General features: G+C 41.9%; 1 protein-coding gene across 1 annotated transcript in view; it reads right to left on the bottom strand.

Moving 5' to 3' along the window:
* LOC130115553 (stromal interaction molecule 1-like) overlaps positions 1–19,095 on the bottom strand; it is a 60,754-nt gene that overhangs the window by 8,804 nt on the left and 32,855 nt on the right. The window contains exons 7-11 of the mRNA XM_056283254.1: positions 17,465–17,642; positions 10,065–10,242; positions 3,334–3,501; positions 2,837–2,937; positions 104–336 (exon numbers count right to left, since the gene is read on the bottom strand). Of these exons, the coding sequence (XP_056139229.1) occupies positions 104–336; positions 2,837–2,937; positions 3,334–3,501; positions 10,065–10,242; positions 17,465–17,642 (858 nt within the window). The remainder of the gene's footprint in view (positions 1–103; positions 337–2,836; positions 2,938–3,333; positions 3,502–10,064; positions 10,243–17,464; positions 17,643–19,095) is intronic.

Genomic DNA, 19,095 nt, shown 5'->3' with positions numbered 1-19,095 from the left:
CAGGCGGGCTGGTTTTTGGTTTTCCCCAGCAGGCCCTTGGTGTGTTTATGGGTTCGTTTGCTAAGCCCCACAGTTTGGCCGACACATTCAGACGAACTCTTACATTGCACAGCTACGGGCGGCAAGATGTCCTCGTCCATATCGTCAAGGTCGTCAGACATGATGAAGTGCTGAGGTGTTGCTCTGCCGCCCATAAAGCCTGGGTCAAGGTTCAAGGCTGAGGCCAGTGAAGGCAGCCCGGGATTGTGGACGATGGTGAAACCTGTGAGGATCTCTATCTGCTGCCAGCGATGCAGCCTCTCCCTTAGGGCTGCTGTCACCTCACCCAGGGCTTGTCTGCGCAGACAAAAGAGGAACAACAGAAAGACAGGAAGTTAAGGAAAAAAAAATATATAAATATTTATTAGGAGTGGGACGATTCACAAATCTCAAAGTTCGATACGTCTCATGAGTCAGGGCTCACGAATTCGATTCAATACGACACAGTGGATGCCTTGGTAAGCAAGAGACAAAACACCATTGCAGTTCTCCATTTTACATTTATTTTAAGAATTAGGCCCAACGTTTTGGTATTATCAAGGCACGTATCCAAACGTAATGCAAGTGCAAAAGTTCTAACAACATTTTGTACCATCTTTTCTTGTTGTGTAACACAACTGCTTTACTTTAAAACTTTAAACTACTAGAACAACCAAGGCGGTCATTTTGACCGTTTTGGATTTTCAGAGTTTAATTTACTTTGTGTGTGTGTGTGGGGGGGATACAGACCTGCCGCTCCCTTAATGCTCCTAAAATTGCATATATTTGCATTAAAATGAGTTTTAGATTAATCGCACAAAAAAAGTATAAGATCTACCTCAAACGACCATGAGCGGTCAAAATGACCGCGCATAATTTGTGCATCATCATATGTCATGTCATTTTTATGATGTGTTGTTCGCACCATTTCCTTCACAACGTTCAGTTCTTTTTCTTTTTTACATTTCACGTTTTGTAAGCCTCGTTACATTTGTTAGATTAGCAATATGTGATTTCCGTTTTGTTTTTCAGGTATTATTTCCAACATGTCTGGGTACAGCCGCAATTTTAATTGTTTGAAATCAGAATCAGAATACTTTATTCATCCCCGAGGGGAAATTGGGCAAATGGGAAATTTGAAAAATAGTATTGTAACGATCACGGATGTGTAGCCCTCGCTAGCCTGTTGGCTAACGGGCTGGACACTCTAGTGGACTGGCTAACGTAGTCGCCCGTGGTGCCTGGGTTCGCATCCCGGGTGCAGCAGATTCCCGGCTACCCCCTGAATTCGCTGCAGTATTAAAGTTGTTAAAATGTTAATTTTAGTGTCAGTCGTTTCCAAATAGACATACTAACATATGCAATGCATTATTATCTCAATTGGGTATTTATCTTGACAGAACATGGAGTCCACATCAGCGAGGAACTTTCCCGGACATTAAACACCCAGGCCCCTGTGAAAAAGGCCCAACAATGCCTGCATTTCCTGGGGAGGCTGAGGAGCACCCGTCTATTCCCTAAAATTCTCACAAACTTCTACCACTGCACCATAGAGAGCATCCTGACCAGCTGTATCTCAGTGTGGTACGGCAACTGCACCTCAGTAGACCAGAAAGCTCTGGAGTGGGTCGTCAAGACAGCCCAGCATATCACCGGTACCCAGCTCCCAGTCATAAAAGACATTTATCACAAACGCTGCCTTCAAAGGGGTCTCAGCATCAGCAGAGATCCCAACCACCCCAACCATGGCCTGTTCTCCCCCTGCGCTCTGGGAGGCACTACGGAGTCTCAGAGCCCGCACTATCAGGCTCAAAAACAGCTTCTTTCCACAAGGTTGCCCATCTGAACCTGGCCACCCACTGAATGTCTGTACATATGTTTAAATATTTTGTACTCTTGCTCTTTTTATAATTTATTTTTAGCTTTTGGTCTTCATGCATGTATATCTTATACTGTGTTTGTCTGTGTCTGTCTTGCACTGTTTGGTGAAGCCACAGCCCTCATTTCATTTTTAACATGTGCCTGCAAATTTTTTTAATGACAATACATTGAATTGAATCGAATTGAATAGTTTAAAAACCGGCAGTCATTTTGACTGCCCATGGTCATTTTAGGGAGGAGCCAAATCCCAGTTGTTCTAGTGTTAATAACACATGATCTCGCCAAATGAGAGCGTCTCGATCCATGAAGACCATATCGAACGATTTGGAATTCGATCCAGTATCGTCCCATCCCTTATGTATGTATGTATGTGTGTGTGTATATATATATATATATACACACACACACATACACACACACAATATAATGTCGCAGTTTCTTCATACTAAATGACATAGGGCTTTGATTCTATCCAGCTGTAAAGTCAATGTTGAGTGAACTTTTAAAATGTTGTAAAAAATGGGCTTGCAATAGTGGTTCTAGCAAAAGTAATGAAGTAATGTTGTTGAAAAACTAAGATAATGCAAAGACCACGTTTAACTATAGACTAAACATTTATATTCTTTTTTTTTTAATTTAAAAAAATTTTTTAAATGCAAATCCTATCCAAAGGAGTTGAATCAAGTGAGACTCATCACCAGCCAGTCAGACTAGCTTGGTCTAGTCAGAAAGGCACGAACTAAGGAAGCCTCTTAGATGAGAGGCGAAACGTCTTCACGGATATATACCAAGTCCAGTTGCACTTGATTCAACTCCTTTGGATAACCATGACCTGGATGAATGAGGACATTCACAGACATGCAAAACCTAGTTTGTATAACTCATTTCAAAACCATTACACTGATTTTTTTTCCACATCGACAAATTCAAGATTTACTTTGCTGCCAGGATTTTATGGTCCACATCATCCAGGGAGGAGCTGTGTGCCACATGGAAAGTCCCAAAGAGGGTGTTTCGTTTCTTCTTTATCTTCTCAGCCTGTGAAACAAATGACTGATTATGCTCTTCTGTCTCCCAAAATGTTTTTATTCACTCCAACATTTTGTTAGAACTGAACCCCATGGCCGGAGACAGTGGGATCAATAATTATTAGCATGAATTGCTCTCTCGCTCTCAAAAAAAATATTCCAAAGTATTTTCCAGAAATTACATACAAGACTATTTAGAGAAAATAATTCACGATATGACCTCTTGAGGTTACAACCAAGTTGAGTCATTAAAAGATTACCGATGGTTTTTACTGGCTTTGAAAGTTGTTTTTTTTTTTTATATATATATATATATTCAAGAACAGTAACAAAGTAGGTGAGAGTCGTGGGAATAAATTATGGATAATGAGTGAGTTGTTATCGCCTTTCAGTTTTTCGGACATACCCCTTCTTTGGCCACGAGCAGTTGCCTCTCAGCATTTTGCTTCTTGATGTTGTAGTACTGCACCTCCACCTCATGGGTGAGCTGAAGCCACTTCTGGAGTGATTCAGGGGGCGACCAGCTGCTCCTTGACTCCAACTCCTTCTCTGCCTTCTTCAGAGCCATGCGCACCTTCAGCGAAACATGAAAAGGTAGATGACAAACTGGGGAAGATAATGACACTAATTTGTTGAGGGGGTTTTACGGCAGCGAATGAATGTACCATACTCCACAGCACAAAGCTGCAGGCTGAGGACAAGTCTAATAATGACATGTCATTCACTTGCATTAGACACAAAGTGGATTTGTCCCTTGACCTCATTAAGGGAAGTTTTTGTGCTATAAATGTTGAGAAATAAAAACTGGAAAAATATCTTGAATCTTAATCCCTTAATCTGGGAAGACAGGGGTGGGTGGGTGGGGTGGTGCCATATTTAAAACATAACCTGGAAAATAAGGGCCATATTAATTAAAGTATAGGTTATGAAGAACTTTTCAAAGGGTGCAGAACACTCCATCCATTATCTGAACCGCTTATCCTACTCTCAGGGTCGCGGGGATGCTGGAGCCTATCCCAGCAGTCATTGGGGGGCAGGCGGGGAGACACCCTGGACAGACCGCCAGGCCATCACAAGGCTGGCACACACACACACACACACACACACACACACACACACACACACACACACACACACACACACACACACACACACACACACACACACACACACACACACACACACACACACACACACATTCATACCTAGGGGCAATTTAGTATGGCCGATTCGCCTGACCTACATGTCTTTGGACTGTGGGAGGAAACCGGAGCCCCCGGAGGAAACCCACGCAGACACGGAGAGAACATGCAAACTCCACACAGAGGATGACCTGGGACAACCCCCAAGGATGGACTATCCCGGGGCTTGAACCCAGGACCTTCTTGCTGTAAGGCGACCGTGCTAACCACTGCACCAACGTGCCTCCGGTGCAGAACACTCATCATATTGAAATAAGAATGCAAGCAGCCATAAGAAATACTCATAGTGCAACATGTTAGAATAGAGCCTATAGAGCATCCTCAACATGTTTGAGGGATTATGGGGAACAATATCCAGAGTAGCAGAAGACCATTTCAGATGATGCAGTAGATATTTGATTCTGTTGTGACAATTTTAAGCGGTGCTTTTTTAGTTCAGATTGGCACAAAGGTATTATCCGTGTAAGAGAGGAGGCATTATCTAAAATATAATAATATAATATCATAATACTCAACCCAGAAAAACAGTATGAGGATTGCTCAAAAGATAATAAAAGCTTACTGCAATGCTGACTAACAACAGCAGTCTCAAGAAAACAGCCTTCTCATTCCATTTATCTTTTTCATGTAAAAGGTTAAAAAAAATTAATGAATCAAAATGTTCGCCTGCTCACACTCCACTTATCCACACTCCCTTTTAACAAGAAGGATGATAGTTCTGTCTTTCTCTGTGGATGTTTATCCGGAGGGATAAAGCTGTAGCTTTAAACCTTGTGACAGCCAAAGTGTGTAAGTAAGTACAGACATTATAATTACTCACTTGTTCGGGAAAAGACTAATAAAGCGGGACCCCACGTTGCAGGCATGAGCTGGACCTACACTGAACATCATTTTGACAGAGGACTGAGGCATGTGGCAAATAGTGTTACACATCCATTCGCTTACAAATTATATTTAAACTTCTCTTCTGATCCAACAAACCATTGGCATGCCCTTGGAAGAGTGAGGGACTCAATGGGTCCTAAAGGAGGGAGATCCCTCCATGCTATTAAAAGTATCTAAGCTAACAGTTAAAGTTCTGCCTATTAATGACCACCACATTTAGCTTACGTGCTACATGTCATTGCCAAGCCATGCAAAGATTTGATTTCTCTGGTACGGGGGATTTAGTGAGATGGAAACAGGAACCCCCATCCACACTGCATCGAATGTAAACAATGCAGCGTTCGACTTTTACAGTCATCCGGTCCTCTCTGACAACTAGAATTACCATGGGGCACCAAGATGGACTATAGGGTCTCCTTGGGACAACTAAAAACAAGCTTTTGGCACATAGTAGGATGAGCAAACTTATATTCAGCATCAGATCTGCGAGTTATTAAAAAACGAATGTTTGTTAACTTTTTATTTGTAAGACAAAACACATTAGCTGAGTGTCTTAAAAAAAAAAACAGTAGATTTTACGGCGTTGGCTCAGCTTTCAGCGGTAGGTTTCTGATAGATTGTTATAGATCGCTGAGTGTCATTTTAACTTCAGGGTTTTTTCTTTTGCCTGTATTTCATGTCACGTCCCAAGCTTTCATTACCTGTTAAATAAACAAATTGTGAACTGATCAAACAAATTCAGCCGATTCTCTGATAACTATCTAAACTTATAGGCCAAATCATACAACTGTTCTCAGTAAAACACTCGACCTTGCTTACAAAACATATAGAATCACATATGACCTCCTCTTGTGAAAGCAGCTTTGTGATCTGTGCTGCGTTATTGAACTCAAAGTTTCTGAAAACACCAAGCCTTGTGTCCCAGTCGCTCAACAGATCATCTGACTAGAGACATTCAACGAGTGCTTGTGGTTGTAAACTTTTCATATCATGTATTGACCTTTACTTTGTTGCTTGATTCCAACCCAGCCACTGAGGATGCACAAGCCAGTGCATCCTTAGTGCCGGTCCCAAGCCCGGACAAATGGGGAGGGTTGCGTCAGTAAGGGCATCCGGCATAAAATCTTTGCCAAATCAAATATGCGGATCATAAATAAGACTTACATACCGGATCGGTCGAGGCCCGGGTTACCAACGACCGCCACCGGTACTGTTAACCAGCAGGGTGTCGGTGGAAACTATGCTACTGTTGGGCGAAGGAGAAGGAGAGGGGGAAAGCATGTCCAGAGGCAGCTAGAGAGAAGGAAGGGTAGGCATGTGGAGGTGAGAGTTGGAACTTTGAATGTTGGCACTATGACTGGTAAAGGGAGAGAGCTGGCTGACATGATGGAAAGAAGAAAGGTAGGCATACTGTGTGTGCAAGAGACCAGGTGGAAGGGGAGTAAGGCCAGGAGTATCGGAGGTGGGTTCAAACTCTTCTACCATGGTGTGAATGGGATGAGAAATGGGGTAGGGGTAATTCTGAAGGAAGAGTATGTCAAGAGCGTGCTGGAGGTGAACAGAGTGTCAGACAGAGTGATGAGTATGAAGCTGGAAATTGAAGGTTTATTGCTGAATGTTATCAGCACATATGCCCCGCAAGTTGGGTGTGAGATGGATGAAAAAGAAGAATTCTGGAGTGAGTTGGACGACATGGTGGAGAGGATACCCAAGGAGGAGAGAGTGGTGATTGGAGCTGACTTCAATGGACATGTTAGTGAAGGGAACAGAGGTGATGAGGAGGTGATGGGAAGGTATGGAGTCAAGAAGAGAAATGTGGAAGGACAGATGGTGGTCGATTTTGCGAAAAGGATGGAAATGGCTGTGGTGAATACATATTTCAAGAAGAGGGAGGAACACAGGGTGACGTACAAGAGTGGAGGAAAGTGCACACAGGTGGACTATGTCTTATGTAGAAGGCGCCATCTAAAAGGGATTGGAGACTGCAAGGTGGTGACAGGGGAGAACGTAGCTAGGCAGCATCGGATGGTGGTCTGTAGGATGACTTTGGAGACCAAGAAGAGGAAGCGAGTGAAGACACAGCCGAAGATCAAATGGTGGAAGTTGAAGAAGGAAGACTGTTGTGTGGAGTTCGGGCAGGAGTTAAGACAGGCACTGGGTGGTAGTGAAGAGTTGCCAGATGGCTGGACAACCACTGCAGAAATAGTGAGGGAGACAGCTAGGAAGGTACTTGGTGTGTCATCAGGACAGAGGAAGGAAGACAATGAGACTTGGTGGTGGAATGAGGAAGTACAGCAAATTATACAGAGGAAAAGGTTGGCAAAGAAGAAGTGGGATAGTAAGAGAGATGAAGAAAGTAGACAGGAGTACAAGGAGATGCAGCGTAAAGCAAAGAGAGAGGTGGCAAAGGCAAAGGAAAAGGCATATGGTGAGTTGTATGACAGATTAGACACTAAGGAAGGAGAAAAGGACTTGTACCGATTGGCTAGACAGAGGGACCAAGCTGCAAAGGATGTGCAGCAAGTTAGGGCAATCAAGGATAGAGATGGAAATGTGCTGACAAGCGAGGAGAGTGTGCTAAGAAGGTGGAAGGAATACTTTGAGGGGCTGATGAATGAAGAAAATGAGAGAGAGAGAAGGTTGGATGATGTAGGGATAGTGAATCAGGAAGTTCAGCGGATTAGCAAGGAGGAAGTGAGGGCAGCTATGAAGAGGATGAAGAATGGAAAGGCAGTTGGTCCTGATGACATACCTGTGGAGGCATGGAGATGTTTAGGAGAGATGGCAGTGGAGTTTTTAACTAGATTGTTTAACACAATCCTGGAAAGTGAGAGGATGCCTGAGGAGTGGAGAAGAAGCATACTGGTACCGATTTTCAAGAACAAGGGCGATGTGCAGAACTGTAACAACTACAGAGGTATAAAGTTGATCAGCCACAGCATGAAGATTTGGGAAAGAGTAATAGAAGCTAGGTTAAGAGGAGAGGTGACGATCAGCGAGCAGCAGTATGGTGTCATGCCACGAAAGAGCACCACAGATGCGATGTTTGCTTTGAGAATGTTGATTGAGAAGTATAGAGAAGGCCAGAAAGAGTTGCATTGTGTCTTTGTAGATTTAGAGAAAGCTTATGACAGAGTGCCGAGAGAGGAGGTGTGGTATTGTATGAGGAAGTCAGGAGTGGCAGAGAAGTATGTAGGAGTGGTGCAGGATATGTATGAGGGAAGTGTGACAATGGTGAGGTGTGCGGTTGGAATGACAGATGGGTTCAAGGTGGAGGTGGGATTACATCAAGGATCGGTTCTGAGCCCTTTCTTGTTTGCAATGGTGATGGACAGGTTGACGGACAAGATCAGGCAGGAGTCTCCATGGACGATGATGTTCGCGGATGACATTGTGATCTGTAGCGAGAGTAGGGTGCAGGTTGAGGAGAGCCTGGAGAGGTGGAGGTATGCACTGGAGAGAAGAGGAATGAAAGTCAGTAGGAGCAAGACGGAATACCTATGCGTGAATGAGAGAGAGGACAGCGGAATGGTCAGGATGCAAGGAGTGGAGGTGACAAAGGCATTTGAGTTTAAATACTTGGGGTCAACTGTCCAAAGTAACGGGGAGTGCAGTAGAGAGGTGAAAAAGAGAGTGCAGGCAGGTTGGAGTGGGTGGAGAAGTGTGTCAGGAGTTATTTGCGACAGAAGGGTATCAGCAAGAGTTAAAGGGAAAGTTTACAAGAAGGTTGTGAGACCAGCTATGTTATATGGTTTGGAGACAGTGGCACTGACGAAAAGACAGGAGGCGGAGCTGGAGGTGGCAGAGTTGAAGATGCTGAGATTTTCACTGGGAGTAACGAAGAAGGACAGGATTAGGAACGATTATATTAGAGGGACCGCTCAGGTTGGACGGTTTGGAGACAAAGCAAGAGAGGCAAGATTGAGATGGCTTGGACATGTGTGGAGGAGAGATGCTGAGTATATTGGGAGAAGGATGCTGAATATGGAGCTGCCAGGGAAGAGGAGAAGAGGAAGGCCAAAGAGGAGGTTTATGGATGTGGTGAGGGAAGACATGCAGGTGGCTGGTGTGACAGAGGAAGACGCAGAAGACAGGAAGAAATGGAAACGGATGATCTGCTGTGGCGACCCCTAACGGGAGCAGCCGAAAGTAGTAGTAGTTTGTTGCTTGATTCCCTACAAAATACCTAAGCGTCACAAAAATTATTCAAAACACTGTTTACTAGAGTAAATAAAAGAATGAATGGAGGTTAGCTTAGTTTTGTGTGGTGTGACCTCAAAATTAGCTCTTGGTTGCCTCGTGTACAACTAGAAATGTTCTTAAAATTGATCCCTGCACTGGTTTATGTGTTCAAGGCAAAGGGCCTTTTTCAGCTGCCAGGGAGCTCATAGTAAACGTTCTCCGGTGACACAGCTGACTAACACGCTAGCGCCCCAATGTTGAGGTTGAGTTTGAACCTTGGCCCTCCAGCTCAGCAGAGCATCGTGGGGATCACAACTGGCATGATCCTGGGTGGGAAGCTGTTCATTGTAATGAGTCACTTTGGATAAAAGCATCTGGCGCATGAGAAAATGTAAATGTAGGTTGACCTAATTTACCTGTCACGTTAACCGTACACGCACAAATAACAGCCAGCTCTGTCCAACCAAACAAAGAACGACTCAGGCGACTGCATTAGATTAATGTGAATGTCTTTAAATGATAAGTGAGAGCTTCGTGTGTGTGCTCCTAGCTTACTTGTGTGGGCTGCACTTGGCTTCTCATCCTCTGAACTCCCAAATGGACACAGAGATGAGTGGGTGTGCTGTATTTACACTATAGGCAATTTAAATCTGAAAAACCTAAACATACTCTGCGACTGCCTCCCAGGAACTTGATACACATTCTTCCAGTTTAATTGTTTTACACTCTTCAAGATATGTATTGCACTTAGCCCTCGCCTTTTTCTTTTTTTAAAACATAACCCCTCGCCCTTATGTTTTCTTCTGCTTACCTATGGGAGGTGAGCAAGTCCCTGTCTAACCTGTGTTACCACTCTGCTAAACGGTACCTGCTCGAGTTCTTCCTCAGCATACTTTTGCCGACTCAGCTCATTTTCTGTGCCCTCGCGCAGCTCTTTGAGTCGCTGGGCCTCCTGCTTGGCAGAGTTGATCTCATCTCTCAGCTTCTGCTCCAGGTTCACCTTCTCCACCTCCACTGTGCGGTGCTCCTCCTGGGCAATCTGTAGCCTGAGGCCACAGTAAAAAGGCCAGAGAGAGACAAATTAGAGAAGTTTGCAAAGCCCTTAGTACAAACGGTTGTTTGATAAATGTTTACACTAACAGGTCGACACAAGTGTTTCATTATGTGCTTCTGATGTGCGTTAGGGTAAAACCCAGAGCACAATCCATCTTAAGTTATCTCCCTATGCTATTAAAGCTCCAAACTAAACCCACCAGCTAGAAGTGCTGCGTATACATGACCATTACATTTAGCGCAAGTGCTACATTTGACCCCACAGACAGGCAAAGATTTATAATTTGTTCAGTAGGAATGTAACAATCCTTCTAAGACAGTAAATTCCCGATAAAAATATGCGACGATTGAAATTGGATGAAAAATGAATCGCGATACTTTTTTTTAAACAGCAGAGGGCGCTTTCTACTTTTGAGGTCACTTCCTGTGCCATCACTCCCATCAGTAGCTGTATCAGGTGGGACATTGTGAATGTCCAGAGATCTCAGCTTCTGCCTAAAAATGTAGATATGCTGATATTCCTTGAAAAAACAAAACAAAAACAAAAAACAAAACGTAAATTCCAAGCTAGGAACACAGGCCAAGCCTTAGTTTATTTGAAATGATTTTCTTTATTTGTATTATTTATTTATTTAATTATTTGATTTGGAGTTTGATTTAAAATTCAATTTATTTTTTTTGGTATTTAAGTCAAAATATTTTCAGTTTCACTTTTACAAACAAAATTGGCATTGTTTTGCATTGTTTATACCCAAGAAAAGTTTAAAAAAAAAGTGTAGATTTTGTCTGAGAAATAAAGGAATCTTTCAGTCAAAATTTGTTGTCAATCTCATTTTGTTAAAAAAAAAAATTTTTTTTGTGAGAAAATCCTATTGTGAACCCAGTATCGTGAATCATATCAAATCCTGAGTTGAGTGTATCGTTAGATCCGTATTGTTAAGTATATGCGCTGGTGGGAAGTGTAGCTGTTTTTTCTACAGTCCTGCATGTCCCTCATGTAATCGTGTGAGGACCGTACATGAGTGAGGAATGAGGAACTTTCATCCACCATAGAACCATCCGGAAACAATGGCTGATGTATCAAGGCAAAGGGCCTGTTTCAGCTGCCAGGGAGCTCACAGTAACTGACATTACTTTATTGCTGTAAAGCCACCTGAAGCAATTTTGTAATTTGTGATATTGAGTTATACAAATAAAACTGACTTGACATTATAGCAGACAAGGCCAAGAATACGGGCATAACGACACAGCTGTCAGTATGCACTTCTAGAGTATCTTGAGTGATCCAAGAAATGTCTCTTAAATATATAAATGCAAACTTAGAGGACTTTGTCACACATGCCACACTACATTTATCTTTGTTTAAAGGCAAACCCAAGCTATATTGAAATTTAACGGCATACATTAGAAAACAAGATTTTTAATCAATAGGAACTTCGATGGAAATTTGCCAAGTTAATGTCACTCTGCTTTGTGTTACGGAGGAATTAAAAAGGTTAACACATTCCATATATATTGGATATAATGTTCAAAATTTAAGTGTTTTATGTCAAATCAAAAATGTAGTTGGGTCTGTTATTGTTCTCATAAATGTGGAAAACTAGCTGAACTAGTGAAATACAAATTCAGATGATCTTAAATGGTATTAGTCTTTCAGTGTCTTGGTTGGCATAGGCAAATTTGTAATTTGCGATATTGGGCTATACAAATAAAATTGACTTGACTTCAATAGCATTAACTGCTAAAGACAGCTAAAGTTTAGCAAGAATTTGAAGTTCAACCAGATTAAAAGCAGTTTCTTAAGAAACAGTAAGCAAACGTAGGCTTACACTACATCTGTGGATGACCCAATCCTTTCATGGGGAAGGCAAACAAGCGTGTGCTTGTTTAATGTTACATGGCAACATAAGAGAAATTAAGGTATTGCTAATCACCATGGAACAAGTTTTTTTAAACATATGTCAACACCATTTTAATGGCTCCTTTCTAACAGTGTTATAACAACTAATAAGACTTCTTGAACTAACTGAGCACCAAATTTGGCATACAACTTTCAAATCTAGGTACACTTAAAAGCCTTTGGAAAAAAATCTAATGAAATGTAGTTTGTAACATATTCTAAATAACGGGCAACATCTTGTGTCTTTCTGAGTCTACATATCGATACTGAAAAGCAGCAAAAAGAAAAAAAATAGGAGTATTGCCGTCTTTCAGTCACTAGGAAGCAGTATACTTATTCCTGTCACACTGAAAAACAGTAGAGGGGGTAGAGTAGCACAGAGACCCGATGAAAGGTGATCCAGATGACTGGGTATGGAAAATGTGGGTGGTGGACAGTGCAGCTAATGCTTTTCACCCTGACCTTTGCCATTCTCTTGCTAAAGTTCTGAAAGGCTACAATGCCCAGCCCCGCGGCAATCACAAGACTCAAACACAACAGTTCTTTCCTGATTCTGAGGCAGTCCCTCACTGTATGTGACAAAACAGGTTTCTTTTTTGCTTCTATTACACCAACTTTACAAAGGCAAGTAACTTCCATTCTGTGTGGAAATACAACTTATTGATGAATTTCTCTCAAGCAAGCAATATCACTGTCAACAACTTGCCAGTCCTTGCCCCGTCTGTCTGTCTGCCTGCCACACCCAGTCAGTCTACATGTGGGTGAGTTAGTGCTTCAGCCGACATGTTACGCAGTCATGCTTAACACCATCTTGCATTGTAAAAAACACTAAGGATATCCAGCAATAGCCTACTTCCACTGTCTCCCAATAGGGAGGGCATGGCTGGGCCAGGCCACTTGATACTGCCACAGGATCTGGTTGAAGGGCTGGAAAGAGCAGCTGGCAGCAAGGATCAGAAGGAAAGGCATGGCTACAGACACAGAGGACATACATTCCTCCCGCTCACACACACACACACACACACACACACACACACACACACACACACACACACACACACACACACACACACACACACACACACACACACACACACACACACACACACACACACACACACACACACACACAGTAACTCCCAAAAAACGTATTGTGAGAAAGATGCTAGCCTTCTGCAATCTCAGCCACAGCAACTCTATAGTACTGTATAGCACTACTTTGGTTGTGCAAAGGTTAATGCATATAGAGGAAGGTCATTAAGAAAATCAAAATGACCAATACTAAGAACCAATAGCATCGAGATGCCCTGCAAAATTAATTTCAACAGCTGCTGCCAGTGGATAGTTTTAACATTACATTTTATCCAAACAATGTAAAACACTAACTCCATTAAGGACATACCCTCAGTGAACTCAGCACTTAAACACATTCTATCTCTGAAGAGAGTAAAACTAACAATGCCACTTTTTGCTTTGCAATGGGCAGATGACACCTAAGCTAGTTTCCATTTGTTTCTTTGCAATTGTATGCACCTGGGATGAGATTTAAATCCACTTTACAACACCACCATAAAACCATGAATGGCAGAGCTTCACTGACCCATTACTGATAGGGGAATATACTGCAGTCTGTTCTGTCATGGGATTGTAGACATCAACCTGTGGAGGACCCTCCCATAAAAACCAGCCAAACAAGGTACTAACAATAGTGAGGCTAACCATTTTATTTTAACACTTTGAGGAAAAAAATCCACTGAAGGCAGTTTCATGTTGGCTAAGAGGAAATTAACAGGCTAGGGCAATGTCAAAGACATGCATTAAAAATAAAAAAAGCTAACTAATTCAATGTAAACTGCTAAGCAATGGCTAATGGTTTACTGTCAAATTTCTGATGTCACTACTGGCCGGCATCGACAAGTGTGGGTATTCACTTGCGATAACAGTACAGAGCCTCTGAGCTACAACATTGGATGACACGGCAGTCATTCAAAGTAAGGCTGCATGATAATAGGAAAACATGCGATATGCAATAGCGCTGCTGAATAATGCAATGACGATATGACTCGTGACAAATAAAAAAATATTGAAGTATACAGTTTTAATGTCTTTCTACTTTAGGTTTGCTGTTAACACATACCCCAGACAATGAATAGCCTATGTACACTGAATAAAAAAATTAAATGCATTATTTCCATTCTAGCAACATGGTTTTATTGGAAAAAAATGTACCTAGCTACAGCCGCTATATTGACCATGAACAAATAGCACCAACTTCATTGCACGGCAATACAGTTTCTTCATCACTCTAACAGAACATCTAGGCCTATTTAAATATAGCAGCTACTAGGAGTTTATAGTATAAATGATTACGCAACAGTCTCAATCTAAAACTGATGTCCTACCAGTTTTGCAGAGTGAGTAACTAATGTTAGAATTTTATTTTTTACATTATATTTTGTTGTCACTGAGGCGGGATCGGCCAAGTGACACTACTGCCTTTTTTTCCAGAAGGGGGCACCAAAGTCAAGACAAACTCCTGGTAGTCTGCATATACAATTTATCGCAGCTCAAGCAGTCTTTTGCCATACATATATCGCACGTGTTGATATCGCGATGGAGGTAAATTTTCGATATATGGTGCAGCCCTAATTCAAAGTGATACAATTTTGGCCCTCCTAGCTTTGGCTCCATGGAACTGTGAATGGACCTTTTGGACCCCCCCCCCCCCACCTGCGCAACAAAATATACCTCTGCCCCGGTCTTTAAACCGTTTAAACAAACCCACAAACTTTTTCATGGCAACACTACGGTTGAATAATGAGCAAGCCAGCATGTAAGCTGACAATAACACACACACACACACACACACACACACACACACACACACACACAGCTTTGTGAGATTCATTACTTTAATAAAGAGGAAAGGAGTTTGACTGGGTCAATGACAATTTTTGTGTCAATGGATCACAACCTGCTCTAGAAAAGACAGCGGGCTATAATTCAAAAAAGTAAATAACTAGAACAGTGCACTCAGTAGAATGCAGATCACCACCAGGCGTATCTCCCCTTCTCTCCGGTGCCCGGACTTGGCGATAAACCACCCCTTTTTCCACCTACCGGGAGAAGGGAAAACATGGAGCCACTGCTTGCATAGCTCTCCTTCTGCGATGCTCGAACTCTTGTGAAAAACCAGCTGAAGAGTTGGCATGCAACTGCTGTATAAAACAGGTTTTTCAAAGGTTTTGAATCACTACAGTCACGAGGTCCTTGATCATACAGTTGTAACTGTGCACAAAAATTATTAGGCTGACAGGCCCAGTAGTATGCAAGATTAGCAGAAGACAGATACATGCACAGAAAAACCAGTGTTTTTCCTGCCATTATAAGATTTTTTTTTTTTGCACAGCACCCAAGTCAATTAAACGGGAAATACAAGGAAAATAATTTTGATATGCAGCGCTCAAGCTAAAGAAATCTATCTAATAAAAATGTTTTGCTGGTCAGTCTGTGGATGCACAGCCTCCTGGACAGACCCTCGCATGAATGTGACTAAGTCTAATACGAACTTGCACTGTCCAGAAAGAAAAGGTTTGCTATGCAACCATTTTGGTATAACTCAAACCTGTCTTTATTTTCATAATATAATAAAGCTGGGTAAACCGTTTACAGACACGCATGTCTGACTCACATCTTTGACTGACTGCGACAGGAATATGCAACACTTCCCGTTTTGACTGCAACATAAAGTTGTTCCTTTATAACTTTCACATTGTGTTGATTATCAAAATTCTTTTAATAACTTTTAATTATGTCACTGCCCGACCCGAGTCAACTGTCGAAGTGAGTCGTGCAGGCACGCGGTTGATTTAGATCAGGCAGCAACAGAGAGCAGCGTTGGTCGAGCGAGCTAGAGAGTGAGTGAAGAGAGGGAGTGGTGATAGTGAGAACAAACGTTTTTTGAAGGTTTTGAATGACTGCAACCTCAAGGCGTTCCTCATCATACACTCATAACTGTGCAAAAAAAAAAAAAAAAAAAAAAGGGCTGATAGGTCCAGTAGTTTGCGAGATTAGCCATGGACAGACACACACAAACCCACAAACACAAGTCCAAACGCATATTCCCCTCCAGGCTATCCACCTGGCAGGAATAATGAAAGGAATAATGGAAACAGCCTGTTTATAATTTTTGTAATTGTCCTTCAGCATCTAAGAAGGAACGTCACACGACCACACTGCAAAGTTTGGCATTACCAGAAATAGCTGACTGTTGAGTCTAAAAACAGCCTTTACCTTACAACTCTTCCACATGAGAAGGTGTACTCACAGAACTTGTCAGCATTTACGATTTTAGTGAGTAATCCATGACATAGCTAGCGTATTTGGCCTAAGCAAAACTTTCCATTTTTGCAGTCCGCAGTCAACATCTCGTCAAACTATCTTCACTAACCATTAAAACAAAAATCAAACTGTCAACTAAGATAATACATGATATGATAATACATCAATGTTAAGTGATTTTGTGAATATGTGTGCAGTTAACTCTAATTTCAGCCAAGATGACATCCATACGCTTGTTACACAAATGTGTCAGTATCTCAGAACAGACAATGGATACATCCACAATGTGACAATCTTTTCCTCTACAAGAGAAAAACAATTTACTTGGGATATTGTAATATTGGCAAATCACTGAAAGGGTTACAATTGAACTGCTTCAATTCCCATTTTACACAAGAGTTTGCTAATGTTTGTGAGTATGTTGTCTTTTTGCTCCAAGAGCTTAAGTATGCAGTCAGTGGTGGTGTCACTTAAAAACACTAGCGAGCCAGTCACAAACCAGTTTACTGCAGTCCCTTATGATCCAGTAACTGTCTTTCACTTCATGTCTCTCTTATAAGTGGTTCCCATTTGCAGAGTAAAATTCCCGAGATTAATAATAAATATCATTCTTGTGCATGAACATCGGGAAAATATTTTCTAAACATGAGGAAGCAGGCACGTACACCTAATTTCTATATAACGCAGTAAAAACCGCAAACAGCAAGGGCATAGCCATCAGTTATTCGTTACCGATTCAGCAAGGTGGTCCCAATGTTTGAAATGAAAGCTACAGATAAATGAGTTTTCAATGTCCAAAATGTGCAAATGTAAAGATTAAAATATATGTTGCTCTATGCAACACATATGCTTATTCCGCATCATGTTAAAATGTAAAAATGCATCGCAAACAACGCATGTGCAGAATAGAGGAAGAAATGGACCCCAAGGAAAGGGTATTTTTCTGCATTATGGGCAGTGAGAAAAATACCCACTTTTGTTGTAGATCATGTAGACTCTGCTCAGCTCTTTGCAGGCCCTCCAGGTCTTTCATCATCTTTTTCATGTGGTCCTTGGAGTAGCGGTTCTGGATGTAGGCAAACCAGCAGCCACCCATACCGATGACTATGGAGACCACCAGCATGAAGTCCTTCAAATGGTTATGTCTATTCACTGGGGGGGGGGGGGGGGGATGAGGAGAAGAAAAAAGCAAAAGATGTGTTTTAGAATGTCCTTTGTCAACACCACTACCAAATTTATGTGGTACCAAATTTTTTTCTTTCATTCTATAGAAGAAAAAAAAAACATTCAAAACGCAACATACACATACCAAACAAATAGGGAAATAAAACATTTCACCAACGCATCGAACTCTACAGAATCAAAAGATTACAACACAGGTCGACAAACAGAAAACAGTGAGATAACCGGTAGGCCTTGGCACGGCTTCCAGCTTCCAGACCCCCCACCCCCACCAATTAAAGTCTATTTACACACAAAAAAAGAAAACCAACAGCCTGGCCATACAAGGGGCTTGTCATGCTCTAGCTGCTTTGGAGTCACACAATTAAGAGAGTTGGCATTACAAGTTTAGATTGGGCTGATGGGGGGCCTGCTCAAAAGACCAAGATAAAGCTAGCTTAACCGGATCTACTTCAGTCTGGTAGCTGATGCCAATTACCAACATGCACAAAAAATAAGGCAGAGGAACTGTGACATTTTCCAACACAGAAAAGTCGACGATTCAAACCCTTGCTCTTATCCTTTGAGCAGTGTGGGGGTGAGGTGTGAGTGTTTTCTGTTATAATATTGTCGTCCTTAGGGAATCAAGTCGCAGTCAGCCGGGCAGCAACCGCTGCATTTATAATTGGCTTCAAAGATACTAATAACATTCAGATCAACCCAGAGAGCATTTAGGCCACTTTAAAAAGAACATTCACTCAAAACTAACTTTGGACTAAGCAGGTTACTTTGTTAGGTCAGGAGATAACACCACTATGTGTGGTAAAATCTGCAGAGCGAGGCTTTTATAGCCTTGCAGGACAATCTTGTAAATTGATTATAGCATGAGATATGTCTGGCATTCCTGTTCTTCCCAACAACTACTCAGGTCAGGCCACTGCCAATCATCAATCATGTTGAAAACCAATCACAATGCTACATGGATGGGCATCCCATCTTATATTATAAAAACATGAAACATAAAAGCTAAACTAATTATTCAAATTACTGTGTGTGTGTGTGTTAGCCTAGAGGAAGGAGCTGGTAGGAATTGTCAAGCTTATGTCCAAAGTTGATGTTTAAGCCAAATGCTCAGTCATTTACTCTCGCTGTCTTTGTAGAGTTACTGTGTATGGGAGTCTTCTTCTGCTTTTAATGCACGCTACATTACTGCTTATTCTCTAACATTTAATTTGCATGAGCTGCTTTATCTTTCTATATAAGCACTGTTTTGCTCTAAAGGAGCCATGGTGTATTAATGTCTGACTGACTGCTGTGCACCATCGATGTCCCTTCCTCTTTCCTTTCAGTTGATTATTCTTTTAATATGGCTGTGGGTTTGAAAGGGACTAGGATATCAAACAACGTCACTTGTTTCCTGGGATAAAACAAAGAGGAAGTTAAA

Source organism: Lampris incognitus, chromosome 7, assembly GCF_029633865.1.
Source record: "Lampris incognitus isolate fLamInc1 chromosome 7, fLamInc1.hap2, whole genome shotgun sequence".
Classification (NCBI taxonomy): Eukaryota; Metazoa; Chordata; class Actinopteri; order Lampriformes; family Lampridae; genus Lampris; species Lampris incognitus.
Note: the sequence above shows the minus strand (reverse complement) of the source record. Positions and strands in the feature narration are given on the sequence as shown.